This window comes from Salmo salar, chromosome 14, assembly GCF_965601325.2.
Source record: "Salmo salar chromosome 14, fSalSal1, whole genome shotgun sequence".
NCBI classification, from domain to species: domain Eukaryota; kingdom Metazoa; phylum Chordata; class Actinopteri; order Salmoniformes; family Salmonidae; genus Salmo; species Salmo salar.
In genome coordinates, this window is record NC_138304.1 from 65460001 (window position 1) to 65487634 (window position 27634).

The 27634-nt window shown below is 42.2% G+C and overlaps 1 protein-coding gene across 2 annotated transcripts in view; it reads left to right on the top strand.

The window, feature by feature from the left end:
• The window catches only part of cers2a (ceramide synthase 2a), a 45307-nt gene extending 19623 nt beyond the window's left edge, over positions 1 to 25684 (top strand). For both annotated transcript variants that reach the window (XM_014142064.3, XM_014142063.3), the window contains exons 8-11: positions 2426 to 2554; positions 2838 to 2944; positions 3283 to 3436; positions 23749 to 25684. In XM_014142064.3, coding sequence (XP_013997539.1) covers positions 2426 to 2554; positions 2838 to 2944; positions 3283 to 3436; positions 23749 to 23898 — 540 coding nt within the window. In that variant the 3' untranslated portion in view covers positions 23899 to 25684. The remainder of the gene's footprint in view (positions 1 to 2425; positions 2555 to 2837; positions 2945 to 3282; positions 3437 to 23748) is intronic.
• The last annotated feature ends 1950 nt before the right edge of the window (positions 25685 to 27634 follow it).

Here is a 27634-nt window from a genome sequence, read left to right on the forward strand (position 1 = left end):
CAGAGTTATACTTAAACTACATCTTTAATAATAAGTGCTTTGCAATAGCATTGACTTTCAATGATGCACCATTTCTAATGAACCATTGAAAGTGACAACACAAAAGTACAAAGATCTTTTTATAGCCAAGTTACACCCCTCTCAACCTATATGACGAACAACAGATACATAGCATGGTCACAAGGTTAAGATTTGTATGAAAGATGCCTATAATACATAGCAGACAGCATCTGCTGTGTCAACAGTTTTCATTGTATAGACCAGTGTCTGGCCCTCCTACTCCAAACTGGAACCGTCTCTTCCTGGTACAGTATAGAACAGAAACAGCTGGCATATATCAATTGTCAACTCTAGATACTCCCATCTCAAGTAAAACCCTTTCTTGACCCCTCTCCTGGACAAGCTCACTGAGGGGAGTGAGCCTCTAGGTCATACACTATCCCAGGATAAGTGCAACATCAGAGAGGAGATACAATGGTTTCATACACTGCCATACACCTCCCCCCCCAATGCCAAAGGAGGGAGTGACTTGCGCACAGACATTGTGGAGACAAGTAATTGGTTCCCCATTAATCACGCCATCCCTTCACATGGTTTAAGAATAGGTAAAGACACATTCACATATGAAGACAATGTTCCATCCTGTCCTCTTCCCTTTCTGATATTCTGCATAGCACCAGAGACATATAAAAGATGAGCCTGACCTCTCCCCTCTCTGGGCCCCAAGTGACTGAGCCCCAGCTGAGGGAAGAAGTGCAACTGCCAACACCAGAGTCCAAAGGGATACATTCTATTAACAAGTATATCACATAAGCATATTATGCAGATAAGACATCTTAATTATCTATGTTACCCAACTAATTCTGATTCATCCGCCACAGGGTTAATGTGTGACCGGCACATTGTGGAAAGGTATCACAGTGGAGACTGATTGACCATGTTCTCCAGCCGTATTTATTTTACAGCTGGTGAGCCCCAATGGAAAGTGGCAACTCTTCACACAGTCAGCAGACAAGACTGAAATTTGTCGGTTGATTTGACAGATACAAGGAATGAATAGGGCTGATCCAAAACAATGGTTTCAGAGACTTGGTTGGCAGAACTTTTGTGTCGTTACGTTAGCTGTAATTGCTGTGGAACTCCAAATTGGGCTTGTTAGTTTTTTGCTCGCCTCAAGCTTATGGCTAGGGTGACACTTTAGTTCAGTTGTAAGTAGGGAAGTACACATGGATACATGCACGCATTAGCTATGTTTCCATTAAGTTGTCGACATTTTAAAAAGGTTTCATAGAAAATACATTCTACAATTGCCTGCTACGGTGCGTTTCCATTGAACCGTCTCTTTTGTCAATAAAAACAGCTGGATGTAATGTCGTCACACCCCCCAAAAAATGTGTTGAATAAAAATGAAGTGGTTGAAGTGTTTCCATGATCAATTTAGGCAAATTGCACATTAATAAATTGGCGACAGGCTGTATGCCTTCCCACCTATCCGTTTCATGTCTCAGGTAGCCTGCAAAAGCCAGCATTGCTAGAATGCAATTTGCCATATTCAAATAATTCTCATGTGCCAACACGGTCCGTGCCATGGTGAAACTTGCACTCCTTTTAGAGCTGAAATAATTGGCTGGTGAAACTTGCTTCCAACCAACTAGAAAAACAAGGCGAAGCAATACAGGCATTCATGAAAGTCAAGACAATCCTGACTGTAGTTTTGTAGTTGGAATTTTTGTTGTTGTTGATAACAATAGGCATTTAGAATTAAATGTGGAGTGGAGCTTTATAGTTATGTGATGTAACTTGCCCTGCGTAGGCCTACCTTAAGTTATTCGGCAATCATAATTTATTTGAAAAACACAGATTCCATCATTTGTCACAAAGAATCCACCCGTTGAACAGAAACATTTTGTCTATCTTTAGAACATTTCTCCTATATATGGCGTTTCCATTGTACATGTCGCAACGTTTTTTTTTTTTTTTTTTGCGACAGTTTTAATCGAATAAACCTGGGTCAATGAACCTGCCTACTGTCACTCATTTGTGAGTACTGGATGAATCGGTATGCACACACTGTTACACCGTCATTAATCAATAAGTGGTGGAACAAGGCGTCCAACAGTAGCTTAGAGGTGTCCCTACAGATATTTGAAGCTATGAACATTTTGCTGATATTCAGCAGTGTATAAGCTCTAATTTTAAAATAACTGTAGTTCAGAACAACGCATCCAAAATACACTTGATAATCAAGTTGCGAGTGAGGAATGTGATGACCCTGATGCCAAATCCATCAGAACTAGAACACATTTCGGCAAGATTTTAAAGTGAACAACTACCCCCTCCTCCGTTATGACTGAAGCTGATGTTCAGTGCACAAAGTAAACACAACATTTGCATAACTGACAAACTCCCCCTTTCTCTCTTCCAGGATTTTAAGGAGCAGATTGTTCACCATGTAGCCACTATTCTGCTGATCAGTTTTTCATGGTTGGTCAACTACATCCGTGCCGGGACTTTGATCATGCTGGTGCACGATGCCTCAGACTACCTACTGGAGGTACAACCCCCCCCCCCCATACCCAATCTTATTACTCCTACAATACAATGTCACCATTACAATCCTAAAGAAACGATAGTCATTCCATAATAAGTATAGAGGAATGTTATTATTATGTGGACAGTCAAGGCCATTACAATTGTATTATAGTCATAAATGGTGCTTAAATCATTTCTACTCTCGCAGAACTGGTCATAGTGTTGAGCCTGCCATCCAGAGGAGAATATAGGAAATGGCAACTGAATAGCACATTTTTTTTCTCCCTTTCTGTTGTTCCTTTTAGTCAGCAAAGATGTTCAACTATGCAGAATGGAGAAAGACCTGCAACTACATCTTCATTCTGTTTGCAGCCGTGTTCATCCTTACACGCCTTGTCATACTCCCTTTCTGGTAAGACGCTCGGATATTGCATGACACTTCTCTGCATCCTAGGGGAGGGTTTCCCGGACACATTAAGCCTAATCCTGGACTAAAAAGTATTTTCAACTGAGCTTTTCCATTGAGCTTGCTTTTTAGTCCAGTAGTAGGCTGAATCTGTGTCTGGGAAACTGCCTCCATATGTCTAAAGCTCCCATAACTTAGTGTAAAGTATTTTTTTCTGGCATTTTTCAATTATCAATTGTACAGGAGGCAATGCATTCTAGGGATTTACATAAGTCGTTGCCAAAATGCGTTCGACTGCTAATGTAGATCTGTATTGACTGGATCTGTCTGTTTTTTCCCACCAGGATCATACATACTACGTGGGTGTACCCATTGACCATCTATCCCCCTTTCTTTGGGTTCTACTTCTTCAATGGGCTGTTGTTTGTGCTGCAGTGTCTGCACATCTTCTGGGCTGGCCTCATCCTGCGCATGGCCATCAAGTTCCTGCCTGGAAACGTACGTATTCACAAACCTAAACACTCACTAAACCATAAACCTCAACTAAATCTTGTAATAAATAATGTGGAAATTGAGCAAGTTGAGGTGATTTAACTGCTTGGAGTAACCCTGGAATGTAAACTGTCATGGTCAAAACATATTGATGCAGTAGTAGCTAAGATGGGGAGAAGTCTGTCTATAATAAACCGATGCTCTGCCTTCTTAACAACACTATCAACTTGGGCCTGTAGGACGTGCCTTGTTTTGTCAGACCTTGACTACTGTTCAGTCATGTGGTCAGGTGCCACAAAAAAGGACAGGAAAATTGCTATTAGCTCAGAACAGGGCAGTACGGCTGGCCCTTGGATGTACACAGAGAGCTAATATTAATAATATGCATGTCAATCTCTCCTGGCTCAAAGTGGAGGAGAGATTGACTTCATCACTACTTTTATTTATGAGAGGTATTGACATGTTGAATGCACTGAGCTGTCTGTCTAAACTACTGGCACACAGCTCAGACACCCATGCATACCCAACAAGACATGCCACAAGAGGTCTCTTCACAGTCCCCAAGTCCTGTGGGAGGCAAAGAGTACTACATAGAACCATGACTACATGGAACTCTCTTCCAATTCAAGTAACTGAAGCAGGAAAATTAGATTTAAAAAACACCTTATGGAACAGCGGGGACTGTGAAGCAACACAAACATTGGCACACACACACGATAACATACACACTATACATACATATGGATTTAGTACTGTAGATATGTGGTAGTGGTGGAGTAGGGGCCTGACGGCACACAGTGCGTTGTGCAATCTGTGAATGTAATGTTTTTAAAATTGTATAAACTGCCTGAATTTTGCTGGACCCCAGGAAGAGTAGCTGCTGCTTTGGCAGCAGCTAATGGGGATCCATAATAAATACAAATAGGGTGGTTTCCTGGACACAGATCGAGCCTAGTCCAGAGCCCTATACTACATGCGTGGTTTGAGGAGTTAGCTTGGTAACTTTGGTAAATTCTGAGTTTGACTCGGGATAGCTGGTACCAGATACATTTCTATGGAAACAAATCCTTCAGAACGAACCTACTCCCGTGCAGGCTAACTCTCAGAAAGATTGCGTCATCATCCCCTATATTTGAGGACGACTGATTTAAGTCAATGTTTTTTTTGTTAGTTAAAATACATTATTTTATTTTTTTTATCACATTACACATTTAGAAATGACGGAATCCATTTGAAACTTCACGCACAGTTAAACTTGTGTAAGACTTAAAGCTGCAATATGTAGCTTTTTGGGTGACCTGACCAAATTCACATAGTAATGTGTGTTATAGATCTGCCATTCTCATTGAAAGCAAGTCTAAGAAGCGGTAGACCTGTTCTATGTTCGCTATTTCTGTGCATCCCGTTCTTCCTTTTTTTGTTCTTTTTTTTTTTTTCGTCTTTTACTCTTTTTGTAGTCGAATGCCAAACTCTTCATTGAGACAATGCTGACACATCAATCCATTGGCGAGTCAGTGCAACATTTTCCTTTGTGCTGAAATCAAAATGAAATAAGATGGATCTTGCAAATTCAGCAGGCTATGGTGTGAAATAGGCTTGTTGAAGTGCCGTCTTTATTTTACTACTTATCGTTAATGCCGTCTTTGGTGTGCTTATCAATGCACAAGTACCTTTTTGTTCCACTCCTATCCAGGGCCACCCGAAAACAAGTTGCGAGGCGGCATTTGCCACAGAACTTTACAATCAGATGTGGCAGCACCACATCACTTGATTTTGTTTAAAATATCAATGCAACTCGTGCACAATTTCTCTGTCCTTCACATCGGAGTGCTGCTGCAGGCTCTTTGCGTGTTTTGACCAATCAGATTCACGGAAATCGCAAGTTGCGCCGACCAGGCACGATGCTCAAGGCGCGTTCTATACTTTCCTTCGGTATTTATTTAGCAAGCGTGATAACGCATCACTCCCAACAAACACAAGTAAAAACTCTTACGTAACTGTCTTGCGAGTGTCTATAAAGTGTGATCAAATATTTTGCTGTGCGACCACAAGTTTTAATTTGAGACCACTGTGCGACTAGCGAAAAAAATCTCCCAGATATTTATTGTTATAAGGCTTCGCTTAGTACTGTTGTTTCTAAGTGCCCTAGAGAAACAAGCGTGTGCAGATACAATAGTCATGGCCGCACCATGACTATCAGCAAAAACCGATTTGCTTCTAGCCCAGCTAGGTCAAAAGATCTGACTCATATTACCAGCGCAATATTGACTACTGAGGGTGCTGATGAGTGCCCACTTGCTGGTCTTCTGTATGCTGCGTGTTCGGCTACAAACTGGATATTTCTAGAACGACTGCAGCATGCAATGATTATATGAGGAGGTGGTGATGGGTTGTTATAATACACAAGTGGTAAATTGCGTTTTGTTCTAAAGAAAGGACAACGCTTTTTGCTAATGCACTTCACAACAAAAATGACTCTACTAGATGTATCTGCTTGGCTAGGGAATTAGCCTACTAGTTTGTCAGCCAGGTATTTTTGAATACAACTTTATACATGACACACATTACCTGTCGTTCTTGGTGACGCCGTCTGTGTCATCAGGGCAGTAACTCGGGTCGCTATCAGAGGCCTCATGATGGCGTGTCCTTTTCATAAGAGTCCAGGGAGACTGGCAACAATAGTGGAGGAGTCACAAGGGTACTTTGTCGCATAACACTTTTATTCTGAGATCTTGCCTGACAAGCTGTGAAAATGGCAAGTGAACAGTGAATGGAATGATTTTTCGAGGTTATTAAACCATTGCTAGACATGTTATTATACCCACCTTTGCGCCTTTCTGGTAGGTCCTGGCATCCGTTCATGACCAGGGGATCAGCCTAGCACCCAACTGCACTTTATCTAACAGAAAATCAGGGTCAACGATTGTCATCATCCCTCAACTATAAACATAGCTTGAGAAATAAAGTTGTATTGAGGTATGCTAGCTAGCTAACTAGTTGGTAGCTAGCTAGCTAAAGTCGGCTATGCTAGCGATCAAGATAATGATTATAAAAATATGCATAACCAGTCTATGGTCTATTTACTGGTGTACTCACCACCATTGGGGACCCACCTATTCCGCATGATCGGGTCCTTCGGCAGGGCATGCACACCATAGTTGTTGGCTGTGCATCCTGCTGGAAGTATACATTGCATGGTCAATCTGTAAAGGTCTTTTCAGTTTCATGGCCTTGATCCTTTGAATGCGTTGGGGGCGTTGAAACCACGGTGTCCCATTCAATGAAGGGAAGCAAAGTGGGCTTTGGGGGCGATTTGCACGTAGAGCTTAGCATAAGGGAGCATGATTTGTTGACATAATTGTAATCCAAACCCAACCTTAATTTACTCGTTGTGACGCACTGCGGTTCTAAACTCTGTTTTGGACGAGACTTTTTGACCAAAATTATCCTATTTACACTTTGTTGTAGTAAATTTTGACACCAGATTAAATGTTTGACTCATATCGAAGCCATAGGCCGTTTTCAAAGAGTTTAGTTTTTTTTTTTAGGGGCAGTCGCTCTTTTAAAAAAACACATTTTCTGGTGCTCCCAACTTTTTCATGTTGGGAGAACCAGTGTTACCAATGAAGATGTTTAATTTAGAGCCCTGGTAGCAGCCTATACACCTAAACATCAGGAATCTGGCATGCTGTGTTGCATGGAAACAAGAAAATGATTCTGTCTGATCAACTGTAGGCTACTAACAACAGCATCTGCATAGTCTAGACTACTATGCGCCCTGTCCCTCTGGGCAGGTTAAAACGAAGCATTAACGTTGTGTATTTATAGGCCATTTGTTTGTGTGAATGGGATGACATTTGGTTTATATATTTATATAGGCTACCTACACTTTTTAAATACAAAATGATTAACTGGAATTAATCAATAAACACAATAGCTGACAGACTGAGTACATGTTTTAATTAGGACTACACTATGCACATCTGCATAAAACAAGCTCAGCCCTGTGAGTTTTTTTTAATTTTCCAATTATGTTGCATTCTCTATCTGTGTATAGGACCCCTCCCTAATCCTTCTTTAAAATACAGTATAATTCATATGGAATAAGCACACGGTTGTGTATTTATTTGGGATCCCCAAGGCAGCAGTTACTATTCCTGGGATCCAAACACATTATGACACTTACATCACACATAAAACAGAAGATAAACAGTACATCATATAATGTTTATTACAGCACTACATATCTACAATGTATAATACCACCATACAACAATATTACAATGTGCGTGTGTCTGTACCTGTGTCTCTCTTCACAGTCCCCGCTGTTCCACTAGATGTATTTTTTAATGTTTTTTAAATCTGTTTCTACTGCTTACATCAGCTACCTGATGTGGAATACAATTCCATGTAGTACTGTGCGCTTCCTATAGTCTGTTCTGGAATTGGGGGTTGTGAAGAGACCTCTGGTGGCATGTCTTGTTGGGTATGCATGGGTGTCCAAGCTGTGTGCTAGTAGTTTAAACAAACATCTCGGTACATTGAGCTTGTCAACACTTCTTACAAAAACAAGTAGTGATGAAGTCAATCTCTCCTCCACTTTGAGCCATGAGAGATTGACATGCATATTATTAATGTTAGCTCTCATGTACATTTAAGTGCCAGCCGTGCTGCCCTGTTCTGAGCCAATTGCAATTTTCCTAAATCCGTCTTTGTGGTACCTGAACACACGACTGAACAGTAGTCCATGTGCGGCAAAACTAGGGCCTGTAGGACCTGCCTTGTTGATAGTGTTGTTAAGAAGGCAGAACTTTTATATTATAGACAGACTTCTCCCCACCTTAGCTACTGTTGTATCAACATGTTTTGACCATGACAGTTTTACAATTCAGGGTTACTCCAAGCAGTTTAGTCACCTCAACTTGCTCAATTTCCACATTATTAATTACAAGATTTAGTTGAGGTTTATGGTTTAGTGAATGACTTGTCCCAAATACAGTGCTTTTAGTTTTTGAAATATTTAGGACTAACTTATTCCTTGCCATCCAATTTCATTTGTCACATGCGCCAAATACAACCTTACCGTGAAATGCTTACTTACAAGCCCTTAACCAACAATGCAGTTGAAGAAATAGTTAAGAAAATATTTACAAAATAAACTAAAGTAAAAAAAAAAAAAAGGTTAAGTGAATACAATCAAAAGGTAACACAAGAAAATGGCAACAATAACGATGCTATACACAGAGGGTATCGAGTTAATGTGTGGGGGTACAGATTAGTCGAGGTCATTTGTAAAGTGACTGCATAGATGACAAACAGCGAGTAGCAGCAGTGTTAAAAACAAAGGAGGGTCAATGTAAATTGTCCGGGTGGCCATTTTGATGAATTGTTCAGCAGTCTTACGGCTTGGGGGTAGAAGCTGTTAAGGAGCCTTTTGGTCCTAGACTTAGCACTCCGGTACCGCTTGCCGGGCGGTAGCAGAGAGAACAGTCTATGGCTTGAGTGACTGGAGTCTTTGACAATTTTTTGGGGGGGCCTTCCTCTGACGCCGCCTGGTATAGAGGTTCTGGATGGCAGGAAGCTTGGCCCCAGTGATGTACTGGGACGTACGTACTGGGCCGTACGTACTACTACTAGGCCGTACGTACTACTTGCCGAGCACTTGCAATACCAAGCGGTGATGCAACCGGTGGTGCAGCTGTAGAACTTTTTGAGGATCTGGGGACCCATGCCAAATCTTTTCAGTCTCTTGAGGTGGAAAAGGTGTTGTCGTGCCCTCTTCATAACTGTCTTGGTGTGTTTGGACCGTGATAGTTCGTTGGTGATGTGGACACCAAGGAACTTGAACCTCTCGACCCATTCCACTTCAGCCCCGTCAATGTTAATGGGGGCATGTTCGGCCCTCCTTTCCTGTAGTCCACGATCAGCTCCTTTTGTTTTGCTCACATTGAGGGAGAGGTTTTTGTCCTGGCACCACACTGCCAGATCTCTGACCTCCTCAATGGCCGTCTCATCTTTGTCGGTGATCTGGCATACCGCTGGTGTTGGAGTCGTGCTTGGCCACGCAATTGTGGGTGGAAAGGGAGTACAGGAGGGGACTAAGCACGCACCCCTGAGGGTCCCCAGTGTTGAGGATCAGCGTGGCAGACGTGTTGTTGCCTTCCTTTACCACCTGGGGCGGCCCGTCAGGAAGTCCAGGATCCAGTTGCAGAGGGAGGTGTTTAGTCCCGGGGTCCTTAGCTTAGTGATGAGCGTTGTGGGCACTACGGTGATGAACGCTGAGCTATAGTCAATGAACAGCATTTTTATTTTTTTCACCTTTATTTAACCAGGTAGGCTAGTTGAGAACAAGTTCTCATTTACAACTGCGACCTGGGCAAGATAAAGCATAGCAGTGCAACACAAACAACACAGAGTTACACATGGAATAAACAACCATACAGTCAATAATACAATAGAAAAAGTCTATTTACAATGTGTGCAAATGAGGTAGGCTAAGGGAGGTAAGGCAATAAATAGGCCATAGTGGCAAAATAATGACTATAGCAATTAAACACTGGAGTGAATGATGTGCAGAAGATGAGTGTGCAAGTAGAGATACTGGGGTGCAAAGGAGCAAAATAAATAACAGCATGGGGATAAGGTAGTTGGGTGGGCTATGTACAGGTGCAGTGATCTGTGAGCTGATCTGACAGCTGGTGCTTAAAGCTAGTGAGGGAGATATGAGTATCCGGCTTCAGTGATTTTTGCAGTTCGTTCCAGTCAAAGGCAGCAGAGAACTGGAAGGAAAGGCGGCCGAAGGAGGAATTGGCTTTGGGAAGGACCAGTGAAATATACCTGCTGGACCGCGTGCTGCTATGGTGACCAGTGAGCTGAGATAAGGCAGGGCTTTACCTAGCAAAGACTTATAGATGACATGGAGCCAGTGGGTTTGGTGACGAATATGAAGCGAATGCCAGCCAACGAGAGCATACAGGTTGCAGTGGTGGGTAGTATATGGGGCTTTCGTGACAAAACGGATGGCACTGTGATAGACTGCATCCAATTTGCTGAGTAGACTGTTGGGGGCTATTTTGTAAATGACATCGCCAAAGTCAAGGATCGGTAGGATAGTCAGTTTTACGAGGGTATGTTTGGCAGCATGAGTGAAGGATGCTTTGTTGCGAAATAGGAAGCCGATTCTAGATTTAATTTTGGATTGGAGATGCTTAATGTGAGTCTGGAAGGAGAGTTTACAGTCTAACCAGACACCTAGGTATTTGTAGTTGTCCACATATTCTAGGTCAGATCCATCCAGAGTTGTGATGCTGGATGGGCAGGCAGGTGTGGGCAGCGATCGGTTGAATTGCATGCATTTAGTTTTACTTGCATTTAAGAGCAGTTGGAGGCCACGGAAGGAGAGTTCTATGGCATTGAAGCTCGTCTGGAGGTTAGTTAAGTGTACAAAGAAGGGCCAGAAGTATACAGAATGGTATCATCTGCGTAGAGGTGGATCAGAGAATCACCAGCAGCAAGAGTGACATCATTGATGTATACAGAGAAAAGAGTCGGCCTGAGGATTGAACCTTGTGGCACCCTCATAGAGACTGCCAGAGGTCCGGACAACAGGCCCTCCGATTTGACACACTGAACTCTATCTGAGAAGTAGTTGGTGAACCAGGCGAGGCAGTCATTTGAGAAACCAAGGCTGTTTAGTCTGCCGATAAGAATGTGGTGATTGACAGAGTCGAAACCCTTGGCCAGGTCGACGAATACAGCTGCACAGTATTGTCTCTTATCGATGGCGGTTATGATATCATTTAGGACCTTGAGCGTGGTTGAGGTGCACCCATGACCAGCTCGGAAACCAGTTTGCATAGCGGAGAAGGTGCGGTGGGATTCGAAATGGTCGGTGATCTGTTTGTTAACTTGGCTTTCGAAGACCTTAGAAAGGCAGAGTAGGATAGATATAGCCCTGTAGCAGTTTGGGTCTAGAGTGTTTCCCCCTTTTGAAGAGGGGGATGACCTCGGCAGCTTTCCAATCTTTGGGGATCTCAGACGATACGATAGAGGTTGAACAGGCTAGTAATAGGGGTTGCAACAATTTCTGCTGGTAATTTTAGAAAGAGAGGGTCCAGATTGTCTAGCCCGGCTGATTTGTAGGGGTCCAGATTTTGCAGTTCTTTCAGAACATCAGCTATCTGGATTTGGGTGCAGGAGAAATGGGGGAGGGAAAGTTGCTTGGGAAAGTTGCTGTGGGGGGCGCAGGGCTGTTGACCGGTGTAAGGGTAGCCAGGTGGAAAGCCGTAGAAAAATGCTTATTGAAGTTCTCAATTATCGCAGATTTATCGGTGGTGACAGTGTTTCCTAGCCTCAGTGCAGTGGGCAGCTGGGAGGAGGTGCTCTTATTCTCCATGGACTCCACAGTCATGGCCAAAAGTTTTGGGAATGACACATCTTAATTTCCACAAAGTTTGCTGCTTCAGTGTCTTTAGATATTTTTGTCAGATGTTACTATGGAATACTGAAGTATAATTACAAGCATTTCATAAGTGTTGAAGGCTTTTATTGACAATTAGTCATGAAGTTGATGCAAAGAGTCAATATTTGCAGTGTTGACCCTTCTTTTCAAGACCTCTGCAATCCGCCCTGGCATGCTGTCAATTAACTTCTGGGCCACATCCTGACTGATGGCAGCCCATTCTTGCACAACCAATGCTTGGAGTTTGTCAGAATTTGTGGGGTTTTGTTTGTCAACCCGCCTCTTGAGAAGGATTGACCACAAGTTCTCAATGGGATTAAGGTCTGGGGAGTTTCCTGGTTATGGACCCAAAATATCGATGTTTTGTTCCCCGAGCCACTTAGTTATCACTTTTGCCTTATGGCAAGGTGCTCCATCATGCTGGAAAAGGCATTGTTCGTCACCAAACTGTTCCTGGATGGTTGGGAGAAGTAGCTCTCGGAGGATGTGTTGGTACCATTCTTTATTGATGGCTGTGTTCTTAGGCAAAATTGTGAGTGAGCCCACTCCCTTGGCTGAGAAGCAACCCCACACATGAACTGAGGCAGCAGACTTTGTGAAAATTAATATTTGTGTCATTCTCAAAACTTTTGGCCGCGATTATACAGTGTCCCAGAACTTTTTTGAGTTTGTACTACAGGGTGCAAATGTCTGTTTGAAAAAGCTAGCCTTTGCTTTCCTAACTGCCTGTGTATATTGGTTCCTAACTTCCCTGAAAAGTTGCATATTGCGGGGGCTATTCAATGCTAATGCAGTACGCCACAGGATGTTTTTGTGCTGGTGAAGGGCAGTCAGGTCTGGAGTGAACCATGGGCTATATCTGTTCCTGGTTCTACATTTTTTTTGAACGGGGCGTGCTTATTTAAAATGGTGAGGAAAGCACTTTTAAAGAATAACCAGGCATCCTCTACTGACGGAATGAGGTCAATATCCTTCCAGGATACCCGGGCCAGGTCGATTAGAAAGGCCTGAGGTGTATTTGGAGGGCAGGTTGGTTAGGATGATATCTATGAGGATGCCCCCGTTTCCGGATTTGGGGTTGTACCTGGTAGGTTCATTGATAATTTGTGTGAGATTGAGGGCATCTAGCTTAGATTGTAGGATGGCCGGGGTGTTAAGCATGTCCCAGTTTAGGTCACCTAACAGCACAAGCTCTGAATGTAGATGGGGGGCAATCAATTCACATATGGTGTCCAGGGCACAGCTGGGGGCAGAAGGGGGTCTATAGCAAGCGGCAACGGTGAGAGACTTGTTTCTGGAAAGGTGGATTTTTAAAAGTAGAAGCTCAAATTGTTTGGGCACAGACCTGGATAGTAAGACAGAACTCTGCAGACTATCTCTGCAGTAGATTGCAACTCCGCCCCCTTTGGCAGTTCTATCTTGTCGGAAAATGTTATAGTTAGGGATGGAAATTTCAGGGTTTTTGGTGGTCTTCCTAAGCCAGGATTCAGACACGGCTAGGACATCCGGGTTGGCAGAGTGCTAAGGCAGTGAGTAAAACAAACTTAGGGAGGATGATTCTAACAGAGAGTAAAAGGAGCCGGTTTCTGGGCACGGTAGAATAGATTCAAGGCATAATGTACAGACAAAGGTATGGTAAGATGTGAATACAGTTGAGGTAAACCTATGCATTGAGTGACGATGAGAGATATTGTCTCTAGAAACATAATTTAAACCAGGTGAGGTCACCGCATGTGTGGGAGGTGGAACTAAAGGGTTATCTAAGGCGTATTGAGCAGGGCTAGAGGCTCTACAGTAGAATACGGCAATAATTACTAACCAAAACAGCAATGGACAAGGCATATTGACATTAGGGAGAGGCATGCATAGCCGAGTGATCATAGGGGTCCAGTGAGTGGCTCAGGCGGGCCAGAGACACGGCAATTCAGGCAGCTAGTGGGCCGGGGCAAGCAAGCTAGCAGAAGGGCCTTAGAGGGACGTCGTGTCGGAAGAAGTCCGTAGTAGCCCCCTCATGTTGTAACATCGGCAGACCAGTCGTCGTGGATCAGCAGGGCTCCGTGTGGTGAAAGGGTCCAGGCCAGTTGGCAAAATAGGTATAGTGCCCAAAGAATTTGTCTGATGGGCCTCTTAAGCTAACAGTCCGATATGCTCTAGACAGCTAGCAGGCCACGGCTAGCAGATGGGCATTCGGGGGACGTCGCGACAGAGGAGCCAGTTGAAAAACCCCCTCGGTCGAATTACGTCGGTAGTCCAGTCGTGATGGGTCGGCGGGGGACCAGGCCAATTGGCAAAATATGTATTGTAGCCCAAGGAGTAGCTGATGGACCTCTTCGGCTAGCCGGGAGATGGGCTTAGCAAAGGCTAGCTCCAGGCTAGTTGGTTCTTGCTTCGGGATAGAGACGTTAGCCAGGAGTGGCCACTCGGATAGCAGTTAGCTAGCTGCGATGATCCAGGTGAAAAGGTTCAGAGCTTGCGGTAGGAATCCGGAGATATGGAGAAAAATAAGTCAGATTTGCTCTGGTTTGAATCGCGCTGTGCAGACTGGCAAGAGTTGTCCGGGCTAAAGGTAGCTGATGACCGCTAGCAGTGGCTAGCTGACTACTAGCTAGAAGCTAGTTAGCTGGCTAGCTTCTGTTGGGGGTTCCTGTACAAAGTAAAGAAAATAGCAGATCCATACCACATTGGGTGAGGCAGATTGCAGAAGAGTATGTTGAGGTTAATAAAAATAAAATATATATATTTCGAAGAAAAAATGGGTTCCTTTTGTCCATGTGGGAAAGGGCTGTGTGGAGTGCGATTTGAGAATGTGTCATCTGTGGATCTGTTGGGGCGGTATGCGAATTGGAGTGGGTCTAGGGTTTCCGGCATGATGGTGTTGAGCCAAGACCAACTTTTCAAAGCACTTCATGGCTACTGATGTGAGTGCTATGGGGCGGTAAGCAGTTTGGCAGATTACCTTCGCTTTCTTCGGCACAGGGACTATGGTGGACTGTTTTGTAATGTAGGTATTACATACTCGGTCAGGGAGAGTTTGAAAATGTCTGAAGACACTTGCCAGTTGGTAATCCATCTGGCCCTGCGGCTTTGTGAATGTTGACCTGTTTAAAGGTCTTGCTCACATCAGGGTTATCACAGTCGTCTGGAACAGCTGGTGCTCTCATACATGCTTCGGTGTTGCTTGCCTCGAAGCGAGCATAAAAAGCATTTTGTTCGTCTGGTAGGTTCACGTCACTGGGCAGCTCGCGGCTGGGTTTCCCTTTGTAGTCCGTAATATTTTTCAAGCCCTGCCATATCTGATAAGCATCAGAGCAGGTGTTGTAGGATTCAATCATAGTCCTGTATTGATGCTTTGCCTGTTTGATTGCTCGTCTGAGAGCATAGCAGGATTTCTTATAAGTGTCCGGATTACTGTCCCGCTCCTTGAAAGCGGCAGCCCTAGCCTTTAGCTCGGTGCGGATGTTGCCTGTAAGTCATTTTCTTTATGGGTGCATGCTTATTAGTAACTGGAATAAGCAATTTCGTAAATGTGTCAAGTGCAGCGTCTGGTTGCTCCTCATTACTGACCCCAGACCAGAAAATATGAATTACATCATCAACATAGGAATCACTTCAAAACGTATTGTATGACCTCTTATACACTATATTAGGCCAGCCTTTAGAACTTTTGTTTTCCTAGATATGGCTACTATATTGTGATCACTACATCCGATGGATTTGGATACTGCTTTAAAGCAAATTTCTTCAGCATTAGGAAAGATGTGATCAATACATGTTAATGATTTCATTTCTGTGCTGTTTATAACTATCCTGGTTGGTTGACTGATAACCAGGTTGTAGGCAGTGGTTACAGTTTGAAGCTTTTTCTTGAGTGGGCAGCTTGATGAAAGCCAGTCAATATTGATATCACCCTGAAAATATGCCTCTGATATCACATGCATTTCACATACATTATCCAGATACTGACTGTTAGCACTTGGTGATCTATAGCAGCTTCTGACAAGATTGGGCTTTAAGTGAGGCAGATGAACCTGTATCCATATTACTTAACAGTATTTAACATGAGATCCCCTCTAAGCTTTACAGGAATGTGGTCCTGAATATGGACTGCAACACTGCCCCTGTTGCCATTTCTACTTTTCTGTAGATGTTATAAGCATGTATTCCTACCCCTGTATCAAAGGTATTATCAATGTGAGTTTCAGAGATAGTTAGAAATTGAATGTCATATGTTACTAGCAAGTTTTTGATTTCATGAACCTTGTTTCTTAGGCTACATATGTTCATTTGGGCTATTTTTAGCACTTTTCTGGGATCCTTGATTTGTTTTTATTGCTTTACTGGGAAGCTTATCAGTAGTAGACATGCTCATGTTATTTATGTTTGAGCTGATGAGCACAGTGAGCTGCACACAGTGGACTTCCTACTAGGGCACACTGCCTCAGTGCAAACAGTATAACTCTGGTTCATAGGCACATGATTACTGCATACAATAGTTGTATGGTCAAGAGGCATTCGGGGCAGTTAGAGGGACATAAATTAAGTGACATGCATTGTGTCTGCCAATGTCCCTGGGATATTGTACATTTGCTGCAGCATTATGACAACTCAGCGACACAATGGTAGGGATTAACTGAGCTGGTCTTGGGTCATTGATAATTCATTGTCTCAGCGCAGCCTTGAAATGAATGGACAGAGTCCAGGAGCCAAGATGGAGCATCTTCTGTTTCCAGAAGGTGTCGAAGTTATCTATAAAAGTGATTTCCAACAGAGCTACAGTAATCTTGGAGCCAGGTGTGTAATGCCAGTAGCCTGCTGAATCTTTCACACCCGTGGAAAAACGATGGTACCGGACCTGAAATAATTGGCCGCTTATTGGAATCTTTCAGTGCTAGAATCAGTTATTTAAAATCAATTTTCAGAAGTTCCAAGCTAGCCCTCCTGTCGCCTTCAGAAAATATTCACACCCCTTGACTTTTCCCACATTTTGTTGTGTTACAAGGTGGGATTAAAATGGATTTAATTGAGAGAAGAAAATGTCAGTGACGTACACAATACTCGGGGAAAAAATAATTCTAACACTTATTTTTGTAAAACAAAAAAAGATCTTCATTAGACAAGTATTCAACCTCCTGAAGCAATAAATGTTAGAATCACCTTTGGCAGCGGTTAAAGCTGTGAGTCTTTCTGGGTAAGCCTCTAAGAGCATTCCACACCTGGATTGTACAATATTTGCGCGCTACTCTTTTTTAAATTATTCAAGCTTTGTCAAGTTGGTTGTTGATCATTGCTAGACAGTCATGTTTAAGTCTTGCCATAGATTTTCAAGTAGTTTTAAGTCAAAATGGTAACTAGGTCTCAAGAACATTCAATGTCGTCTTGGTAAGCTATTATATTTGGCCTTGTGTTTTAGGTTATTGTCCTTCTGAAAGGTGAATTTGTCTCCCAGTGTCTGTTGGAAAGCAGACCGAGCAAGGTTTTCCTTTTTAAGAATTTGCCTGTGCTTATGGCTGTATTCCGTTTATTTTTCATGTAAAAAAAACCCTCTATAGTCCTTGCCTATGGCAAGCATACCCATAACATGATGCAGCCGCCACCATGCTTCAAAATGTGAAGTGGTGTACTCAGTGATGTTGTGTTGAATTTGCCCCGAACATAATGCTTTGTATTCAGAACATAAAGTTGTTTTCTTTGCCACATTTTTGGCAGTTTAACTTTAGTGCCCTGTTGCAAACAGGATGCATGTTTTGGAATATTATTCTGTACAGGCTTCTTTCTTTTCACTCATATAAATACTTAGGGGTATGGTTAGATGATAGGCTTTCTTTTAAAAAACATGTAACTGAATGGGAAAAAAAGCTCAAATTCAAGATGGGCTTCCTTTACAGAAACAGGGCTTGTCTGTCCTCCGTAAATAGAAAACAAATTGTGCAGGCTACTTTTATGTCCGTTTTAGATTATGGTGATATTATCTATATGCATGCATCGGCAAACACATTAAAACCACTGGATGCTATTTACCATTGTGCATTCAGGTTTATCACGGGTGATAGTGTTAGGTTGTGTCAATCGAATCTGGTATCAGAACAGGATTTAACACTAAGTCACTGAATATATTCTCAGCTTTTTTATTCAATATAATTAGTCAAGCGATAAATGGTAAATGCAATCTTCGTATATACGGGTTCACTGTAACACCTCGCAGGGCAAACAGAGAACTAACTGTTCACACACAAAGTTATTTTTTAATACTCTGACAGAGATAGTTCCCGCTCAGAGCGGGCCTGTCAGAGTAGAGGCTGGGCGTGGTTTAGACTTGCACAGGCTGGTCCCAGCCCCTTCGCGCATCACTGTTGCCAGGCGTAGTTGTCTTCCAGCTTATCTTCGTATTTTTCACCCAAAAGTCAGCCAACCCAAGGACAGTCTTTTTTATTATGCTACAGTTATTTTCCACTCTACCAGTTCCTCACATACACCTGTCCTTGAGCGGCTCCACAATCAGCACAGCACAAACCTGTTATGTTTGACATTAATGTATTCATAAGCTATGCACCACAACTAGTTTAAGAAAATATAACCCAACAATAGTTACAAAACTCATCACTGTATCCTATATCAACATGTGGGTTGGGCCTCTCTATCTGTGAGGCGAGAGCAACATGCTCTCTTGTTTATTTATAAAGCGCTTCTTTTAAAACTACCTCCATATATATCATTCATTTCCACTCGATATACTAATTTTAAAACCAGATCAGATGTGGATTACATTAGACTCCTGCGGTCTCCACAGAGTTGGGTAGGACTGCCTTTAGTTCCTTTGCGCCTTATTTATGGAACAAACTGCAGATCCAACTTAAGTTAGACACTCTGGTGTCCCTTGCCCATTTTAAAAATGTTATGGAGGATCAATATGATGTTGTCTGTGATTGTTTCTGTTGAATTGTGTCTTTGTTTTGTATGTTTGAAATGTTCTTGTCTGTATGCCTAAAACTGTACATGTCAACATGTTTACACAGGGCACAGCCGTAAAAGAGATCCAGGTCTGTCTGTTTTCCCTGTTAAAATAAAGATTTTTTTTTTTAACTCTGTCAATTAGGTTAGTATTGTGGAGTAACTACAATGTTGTTGACCCATCCTCAGTTCTATCACAGCCATTAAACTCTAACTTTTTTAAAGTCATTGACCTCATGGTGAAAGCGGTTTGCTTCCTCTCCTGCATCTGAGTTAGGAAGGACGCTTGTATCTTTAGTGACTGGGTGTATTGATACGCCATCGAAAGTGTAATTAATAACTTCACCATGCTCAAATGGATATTCAAGGGATATTTATTTTAGCCATCTACCAATGGGTGCCCTTCTTTGCGAGGCAAGGGACAACCTCTCTGTTCTGTGTGGTTGAATCTGTGTTTAGAAATGTCTGCTCGACTGAGGGACCTTACAATTATCTATATGTGTGGGGTATAGAGATTAGGTAGTCATTCAAAAAACATGTTCAACTCTTATTGCACACAGAATGAGTACATGTGACTTGTTAGTCAACTTACTCCTAAACTTATTTAGGCTTGCCATGACAAAGGGGTTGAATACTTATTGACTCATTTTTTATTATTTAGTAAAACAATTCTAAAAACATATTTCAATTTCACATGATGGGGTATTGTGTGTGTGTGTGTGTGTGTGTCACCGACCTACACAATCTAAATTCAATCCATTTAAAATTAGGCTGTAACAAAATGTGGAAAAAGTCAAGTAGTGTTAATACTTTCTGAAGGCACTGTACGAAGTAAAGTGCTCCAGAATGTGAAGCTCTGAAGCTGGCCAGCTTTAGAAAACCCTGAGTAGAGCTTGCTTCAATTGTGATCTACCCCCCCTCAGGGCTAAAAAGCAAGCTCAATGGAGAATTTCCATTGAAAGTGCTTTTAAGTCTAGCTGAAGAGTATACTACAAAGCAGGATCAATGAGTTAGCCAGCTAACTAAATATCCTAAATATCCTGAAAGAAGGATTAGATTAAATGGTCTAATTGACTCCCCCTTCCCAAAAAACACATTAAGTTTAGCTTTATTAATGAATCATAAAATCAAGTTATTTCTGGTTGTTTATCAACGTTAGCTGGTTAACTCATTGATCCTGCTTTGTAGTAATCCCCCTCGGGGTGAGGCTTAATCTGTGTCTGGGAAACCGCCCCAATGTCCAACTCTTCTAAGCCTCACTGCTCCACTTTTCATCACCGAACTGTACCTGGAAATTCCACATCACCACTTAAACTCAACGTTTACTTTCAATGATTGTGATATGTGGTTGTCTTACCTGCTAACTTAATTGAAACAATAACAAAGCGGTCATCCCACGTCTGTTTTGGTAATTGCTGAGGGATGGGCCTGGAGTAATGCAACCACTCTTTCATAGACAGAGCTATGGATGTAAGGACTGACCATATCAAAATTGTAGTTTTTAACCATGTTTTGAGGCTATATAGTGTTTCTTTACCTTTACAATTTTTACAAACATTTGAGTTAAGCAAGCTTATATTTAGGGTTCTGTGGTATGACAGTTGAACTAAGCTCAGGAGGCATTTCTAAGTTATATTCTTCAAGAATCAATGAGTGTATATATAAATAATTGAATGGATGTAGCAACTAATGGTTCTAGCTGTAAGTTATCGGATCCGCAGCCACTCCGTTCTTTCATACAACTAAAGGTCCTGAAGCCTCTGTGCTTGTGCGACGCGCAGGCTCCACTCCTATAAAACATAGCTACTCTGTCGACTGGTGCCAGTTTTAATAAAGTTAGATCAAATCTGAATCAATGTCTGCAAGATCACATAATGATAGTATTCTACATAACTGACTAATGGCATAGTATAACGATACTTTAAGAAACACCACCTTAGGATGATTGGGTGAATGGTCGCTTTTTTTAAAACTTTTTTTCTCCAATCAATTTGTGCTTTGAATGAAACTAACAAAGGTAGGCTATGCTACAGTTCAACACCTCCTGCGCTAAGATTCGGTCACTGTGCATAATTCAAAACAACTGTGTTGATGAACAACCATTATATGGCCCCTCGGTGGGGCCATATAATTCCTTTTGGGTCTTCTTTTTCCTCTGTGCTCATCTGTCTGTCCTGTGCAACTATGTTATCATTACCGGCCAAAGAGATCCAACCAACGCATTTTCTCTCAACCTCCCCCGACAGTTAATTTGGCCTATGCTGTAGGCCTGTTTTACATAAGGCAATTAGCAAGAGCAAGCCTGCTTCTTTCCTCGAATAGGCTGTTAGGACATTTTATTTTTTATACTAGGCCTAAGTCACTCACTTCACAGGGCTTGGCGGGGTGGCACACTGTAGGCTACCCTTCAAATGTAGGCCTACATAGTAAGCCTACACTAATTGTGGTAGTGTGTTGTGAAGAGAAAATAAGTGCAGGCAAAACCATGTAAATAAGATTACAAAGACATTTTATGAGGAGCTTCTTGGAGTCCTTCTTGCAAACTGACACACAGGCTACTTGCACTGCTACATAAATAATTGTTGCTACTATAGGCTATATTACATAGACGTGTAGGCTACACTTACATGTACAACGTTTTATGTGCATTTTTATCATCTACTTTGTCACGTGTTATTTGACTCGAGGACCAGTGGAACATTTTATAAAAAAAATAAAAATAAAACCTTGTTCCAAGGGCTATTTTGAACTCATTGTACAAATATAAACTTACATGTTGTATAATCCTGGATATCTGTGAAACCAATGGGCAAAAACATGAACATTTTGTCTGTTAGTACTAGTAGCTAGTAGCCTTGTCAATGATACATCAATGCAATATTGTCACGCAACATTTTGTTACAGAACAAAAGTAAACCTTGAATTTATAGGTTTAACTTGGGTGGCCAGGTTGACCTATTTAAAAAAAAAAAAAAAAATTCTAAGATCTTTAGGCTGACGCTGAATTTTGTTCCAGGAAATGATCACTGTCATCTGGTGAGGTTAGCGTAGGGCTAACGTGTGCCATGTTATCTGATGGGACCAGCTACATTTTAATTGGCTGATGCACGTTTTCAGACTGAGAAACCGTTTACATTTAAACTGTTTCTAATGTTCGTAAGTATGACCCTCATCAGTTTCACGGGGATACGCCTTAAGATCTTGAGTTAAAGGCTACTTAGAAACTGTAGCATATAATTGAAGAAGATTTAAATGCACATCCCCATGAAACTGATTTGAAATCAAATGGTTGGTATGCAGATGCTGCATGGATGTTTCACTGGTAAATGTGAAGAAATAGCATTCACGATTGACTGATGTGAAGGGAGTTTCTTTTTTTCTTTCACCTTTATTTAACCAGGTAGGCCAGTTGAGAACAAGTTCTCATTTACAACTGCAACCTGGCCAAGATAAAGCAAAGCAGTGCGACAAAAACAAACACAGAGTTACACATAAACAAACGTACAGTCAATAACACAACAGAAAAATCCATGTACAGTGTGTGCAAATGTAGAAGAGTAGGGAGGTAAGGCAATAAATAGGCCACAGCGGCGAAATAATTCCAATTTAGCACTAATACTGGAGTGATAGATGTGCAGATGATGATGTGCAAGTAGAGATACTGGGTCGCAAAAGAGCAAGAGGGTAAGTAATAATATGGGGATGAGGTAGTTGGGTGTGCTATTTACAGATTGGCTGTGTACAGGTACAGTGATCGATAAGCTGCTCTGACAGCTGATGCTTAAAGTTAAAGAGGGAGATATAAGACTCCAGCTTCAGAGATATTTGCAATTCGTTCCAGTCATTGGCAGCAGAGAACTGGAAGGAAAGGCAGCCAAAGGAAGTGTTGGCTTTGGGGAGGACCAGTGCAATATACCTGCTGGAGCGCGTGCTATGGGTGGGTGTTGCTATGGTGACCAGTGAGCTGAAATAAGGTGGGGCTTTACCTAGCAAAGACTTAGATGACCTGAAGCCAGTGGGTTTGGCGACGGATATGTAGTGAGGGCAGCCAACGAGAGCATACAGGTCGCAGTGGTGGGTAGTATATGGGGCTTTGGTGATAAAACGAACGGCACTGTGATAGCAAACTGGATGTAGTCTGAGTAGAGTGTTGGGGGCTATTTTGTAAATGACATCGCTGAAGTCGAGGATCGGTAGGATAGTCAGTTTTACGAGGGTATGTTTGGCGGCATGAGTGAAGGAGACTGTTGCGAAATAGGAAGCCAATTCTAGATTTAATTTTGGATTGGAGATGCTTAATGTGAGTCTGGAAGGAGAGTTTACAGTCTAACCAGACACCTAGGTATTTGCAGTTGTCCACATATTCTAGGTCAGAATCGTCCAGAGTAGTGATGCTAGTCGGGCGGGAGGGTGCTGGCAGCAATCGGTTGAAGAGCATGCACTTAGTTGTACTAGCATTTAAAAGCAGTTGGAGGCCACGGAAAGTGTTGTATGGCGTTGAAGCTCGTTTGGAGGTTTGTTAACACAGTGTCCAAAGAAGGGCCAGATGAATACAGAATGGTGCCGTCTGCGTAGAGGTGGATCAAAGAATCACCTGCAGCAAGAGCGACATCATTGATATATACAGAGAAAAGAGTCGGCCTGAGAATTGAACCCTGTGGCACCCCCATAGAGACTGCCAGAGGTCCGGACAACTGGCCCTCCGATTTGACACAAACGAGTAGAGCAGAGTGTGCGCAAAGTAAAGAATCCCACACATGCGCAGAACCCCCGGGACCCCCAGTTGCCGGGAAGCGGGGTCCAGAAAAGTCGGATCCTCGACCTTAAGTTAAATTCACTGATTTGTAAGTCGCTCTGGATGAGAGCATCTGCTAAATTATACATTTAAATGTACTCTCTCTCCCATCAGGATATCGTTGAAGATGAGAGGAGCGACAGGGAAGAGACTGATTCAGACGGGGATGAAGAAGACCATGAGAAAACGAAAAATGGCTTTGTACAGAATGGCAATGGCCACACAATGCTTAACAACAACCACCACCACAGCAAAATGGATTGATTTGTTACAGAGACACCAAGGAGGATGTGTCTGCAATGGTGAAGAATAACTTTCCCATGTGGCCTAGTCCAAGAGGCCACAGTAAGTCAGAATTGCTGGTGGAAAGGCCACAAACACACACACACACACACACACAGCTGAATAATATATACACAAGTAATGCTAAAGATCACACGGACACACTCCTTACATGGGCTGGATGGGTTTCACTGCTCTGTAGATCACACTAGTTGGAGGGAAGAGGATGGGGAGTACAGGAAAGATGGCAATAGAGCCAAACGCTTGGTAAAACTGTGCCTTAGCAACCAACTGTTATTCCCTATTTTATTTCTATCCATCCCTCTATTTGTAGACCTTATATTGCTAATCGTTCAATAAGGTGCCTAGCCCTACTCGCGGCTTCCCCATCCTGCGTTATGGGTAGCGCAATTACTAATTGTTCACGGGGCTTTCCTTTCCTGCATGCTTGGTTAACGCTCGGAGTATCGCTAGACTGTTCAAACGCTGCCTTCTCAGCACGCTGACTCCCGTACCAAATAAAAGTGCGCCACCACTGAACACTGCCTAGAGAAATGAGGTTCTCTTAATGATCACAGCTTGGTACAGGTCTGTGTAAGTGTTCAAATCACCATGTCAGACCACTAAAGCATACAGTAGCGATAATGGAAATGTATCTTTTTTTTTTTGCACCTGCCATTTTGTTATTGGATTGTAGTGGAGCAGTCGCTACAATTATTGCCATGGCATTCCTATTCAACCTGTTATGTGCTAGTGTTGTTAATGTTCTTGGTTTAAATGTTGTTGGGGGGGGGGGGGGGGGGGGGGATGGTGGTTAATTAAGTTTTTAACTGTCTAAAGAAAAGCTGGAGAGGTTCGGTTTGCGTTGTGAATATTTGTTTTCGTTTCCACCGGTCTCCAAATGCAATGGCCTTTGGGGAGCAGAAATCACATGGCTTTAAATAATAATTTTTTTAAATGTTTTCAAAATAACTTTTTAGTTATCGGGTTTTATTTTGTTTAATTTTTTTAAAGTCCAGACAACCAGAAACCTACCCAAACCAGTCCAACCCTTAATTCAACAGGACTGGAGGAGAATTCATTCATTCAAATCGGTATTTTTCTGCCCATTCGTCCAAAGATGCACTTTATGGGTCAGCGTAGACCCAATATAAAGAAAGATGAACGTCCAGGTCATACTGTGTTTATTTGAGTGAATTGGATTATGATTGGGGTTTACAATTACACTACAGTTAATTTCCTATTTATTTCATTATGTCCACAAGTGCAAAGGAGTCCTTTTCAATTTCTTTGTAACGCTTCTGATTCAAGTCATTAAGTTTATTGAAGCTTTAATAAAATGGGACACCAAAGTATGTTTTGCATGTTTTAGTTTCGCAAGTGCCTTAGCTATCTGTTACTTGAAAAAAGAATATATAATAATCACCATGTCTATTTCCTTTTCATTTTCTGTCTACCATCTTGCACTTAAAAAAAAAAAATCTTCACCTCTCTTGTCAAACTCTCCAACTACTTGACCCTGGTCTAAGGTAGTGCACTATATAGGAAATGGTGTGCCATTTGCCATGCAACTTGACCTACCTACAGTGCTGTAACATGGCCTTTGTTCCCCTTCACGTCTTCATGTCTCAATGTAAAGACCACTCCCTATAATGATCTTGTGTGTTGCATATGGTCCCCCTTCCCAAAAAACTGCTTTTCTCCTACTCTAGTGTTTTTATTTTGTCACGTTGCAAAGATATAAGATAAAGGTTATTGTTGATTTAAATGGTTGTCTCATGTGATTATTTCTTTATGAATATGCTTTGTGTGCTGCCTGGTTCAAAGTACAAACCATGAAAAGTATTTTGTTTAAATGGCAGATGACTGAATGCTCCCATCCGTGTTCCATTCCTCATGCTAATTATACCGTGGCAGTCTCAATGGGAGAATCTCAATAGCATACTACTCGGGTCCTCTCTCCTCGCCTCCCCAAAACCCATTGGAGGAAAGATCCAGAGGGGCGAGACCTCTGGCTTTCTCATCCAATGGGTTTTGAGAAAGAGAGGTGATGTTAAGGGTATGCAATTGAGATTCCCCAGAGTCTGTTGGCAGTAAAAGACAATGATCTTTAAGAGCTAATTTATGCTTGATCCAAAAATGTTGTGAGGCGCCGTATGGGTGGTGCGACGCAACTGTGGCGCCTCAGGAGGCACGCATTGCTGTGCGCCTCTCAAATGTAACAATGTGGAGGGCACCATATAGCTCCGCATTGACATGATTAGTTGACAGTAGGTGAGGACGGGAGGTCCTGTATAAACACACTCACTGCCTTGACAACTTCCTTCGCAACAGCTTTGCGCTGCTCCGCGAAGCGCAAGAAGAATTTACAGTGATAGGGCATTCATGCTTCGTGGAGCAGCGCAGAGCTGTTGTGAAGGAAGTTGTCAAGGAAGTGAGTTTGTGTTTATAAAGAACCTTCTGCCATCACCTACCATCAACCAGTCATGTTAATGCGGACCTAACATTGTCCTCGCATCATTCAAAATTTGAGAGGTGCACAGCGATGCAGTACGGAGCTCAATTTGGCCTTTGCGCGCTTCTGGAGGCGCCGCACTTGCATCACACCATCCATACGGCACTTCCGACCACATTTTCGGATCAAGCATAAATTGGCTCTTAGTGAACGATTACTGCTGCATCTAGCATCCCCATCTTCTTTTACTCATCCTTCATACAGCTTTGTGAATGAAAGGATCTTTTTCACTAATTTTGTCCTCCAGCCAGCTCTCTTTTTCTGTCGAACTTGTGTGCGGTGGCAATTGAGCCTGCTGACGAGGTCACTTATTCGCCAACATTGCTGCCACTTTTGGGGCTTCTCCCTTTTCTACCTACTATATCTGTACTTTTGATATTTCAGGCATTTTAATGAAAATGAATGAATATGCCTTTGGCCATGTTATTCATGGTTTGTTTACATGACCAACTGTTACTTCTCCTTTAAGGAGGATAAGAGTGATGCGTCTCTGGTGGTGGTGGCTCCAGCAGTCTTTGGTTTAAGTATGCACATAAATGGTGTAAAGATAAGCTGTTGGGCAGATAAGATACGTTTCGGATCCTTAGGCTTGCCTAACAATGATACAGTCAAGTTTGCAAAAGCTTGTCAGCATTTGAGTGGCAGACTGAGTAGATGCAGATCTAGCCAAGAGATAGCGGTGGAACTATTGAAGAATATAGTTTTTCAATTATTTTCTTATCCATACGTCAATGAAACTATACTGATTGATTTGACTGAGTTACAGTTCATATCCAGAAATCAGTAAATTGAAATAAATTCATTAGGCCTTAGTCTATGGACTTCACATGACTGGGAATACATACAGTACCAGTCAAAAGTTTGGACACACAAACTCATTTTAGGGTTTTTCTTTATTTGTACTATTTTCTACATTGTATAATAATAGTGAAGACATCAAAACTATAAAATAACACATGGAATCATGTAGAAACCAAAAAAGTGTTAAACAAATCAAAATGTATTATATTTCAGATTCTTCAAAGTAGTGTAAGAATATTTTAAGATAATACACAACGCAGAGGACTGACTAGAGGGCAATAGAGAATTGACGATCAATGGAAATAGTTGTTTTTAAGTTCAAATTCTGTTTAGAATCTGTGTATGGGGTTTCAGTCCTGGACTCATAGCTACATGTGGCAAGTTTTCATTGGTTCGAATGGT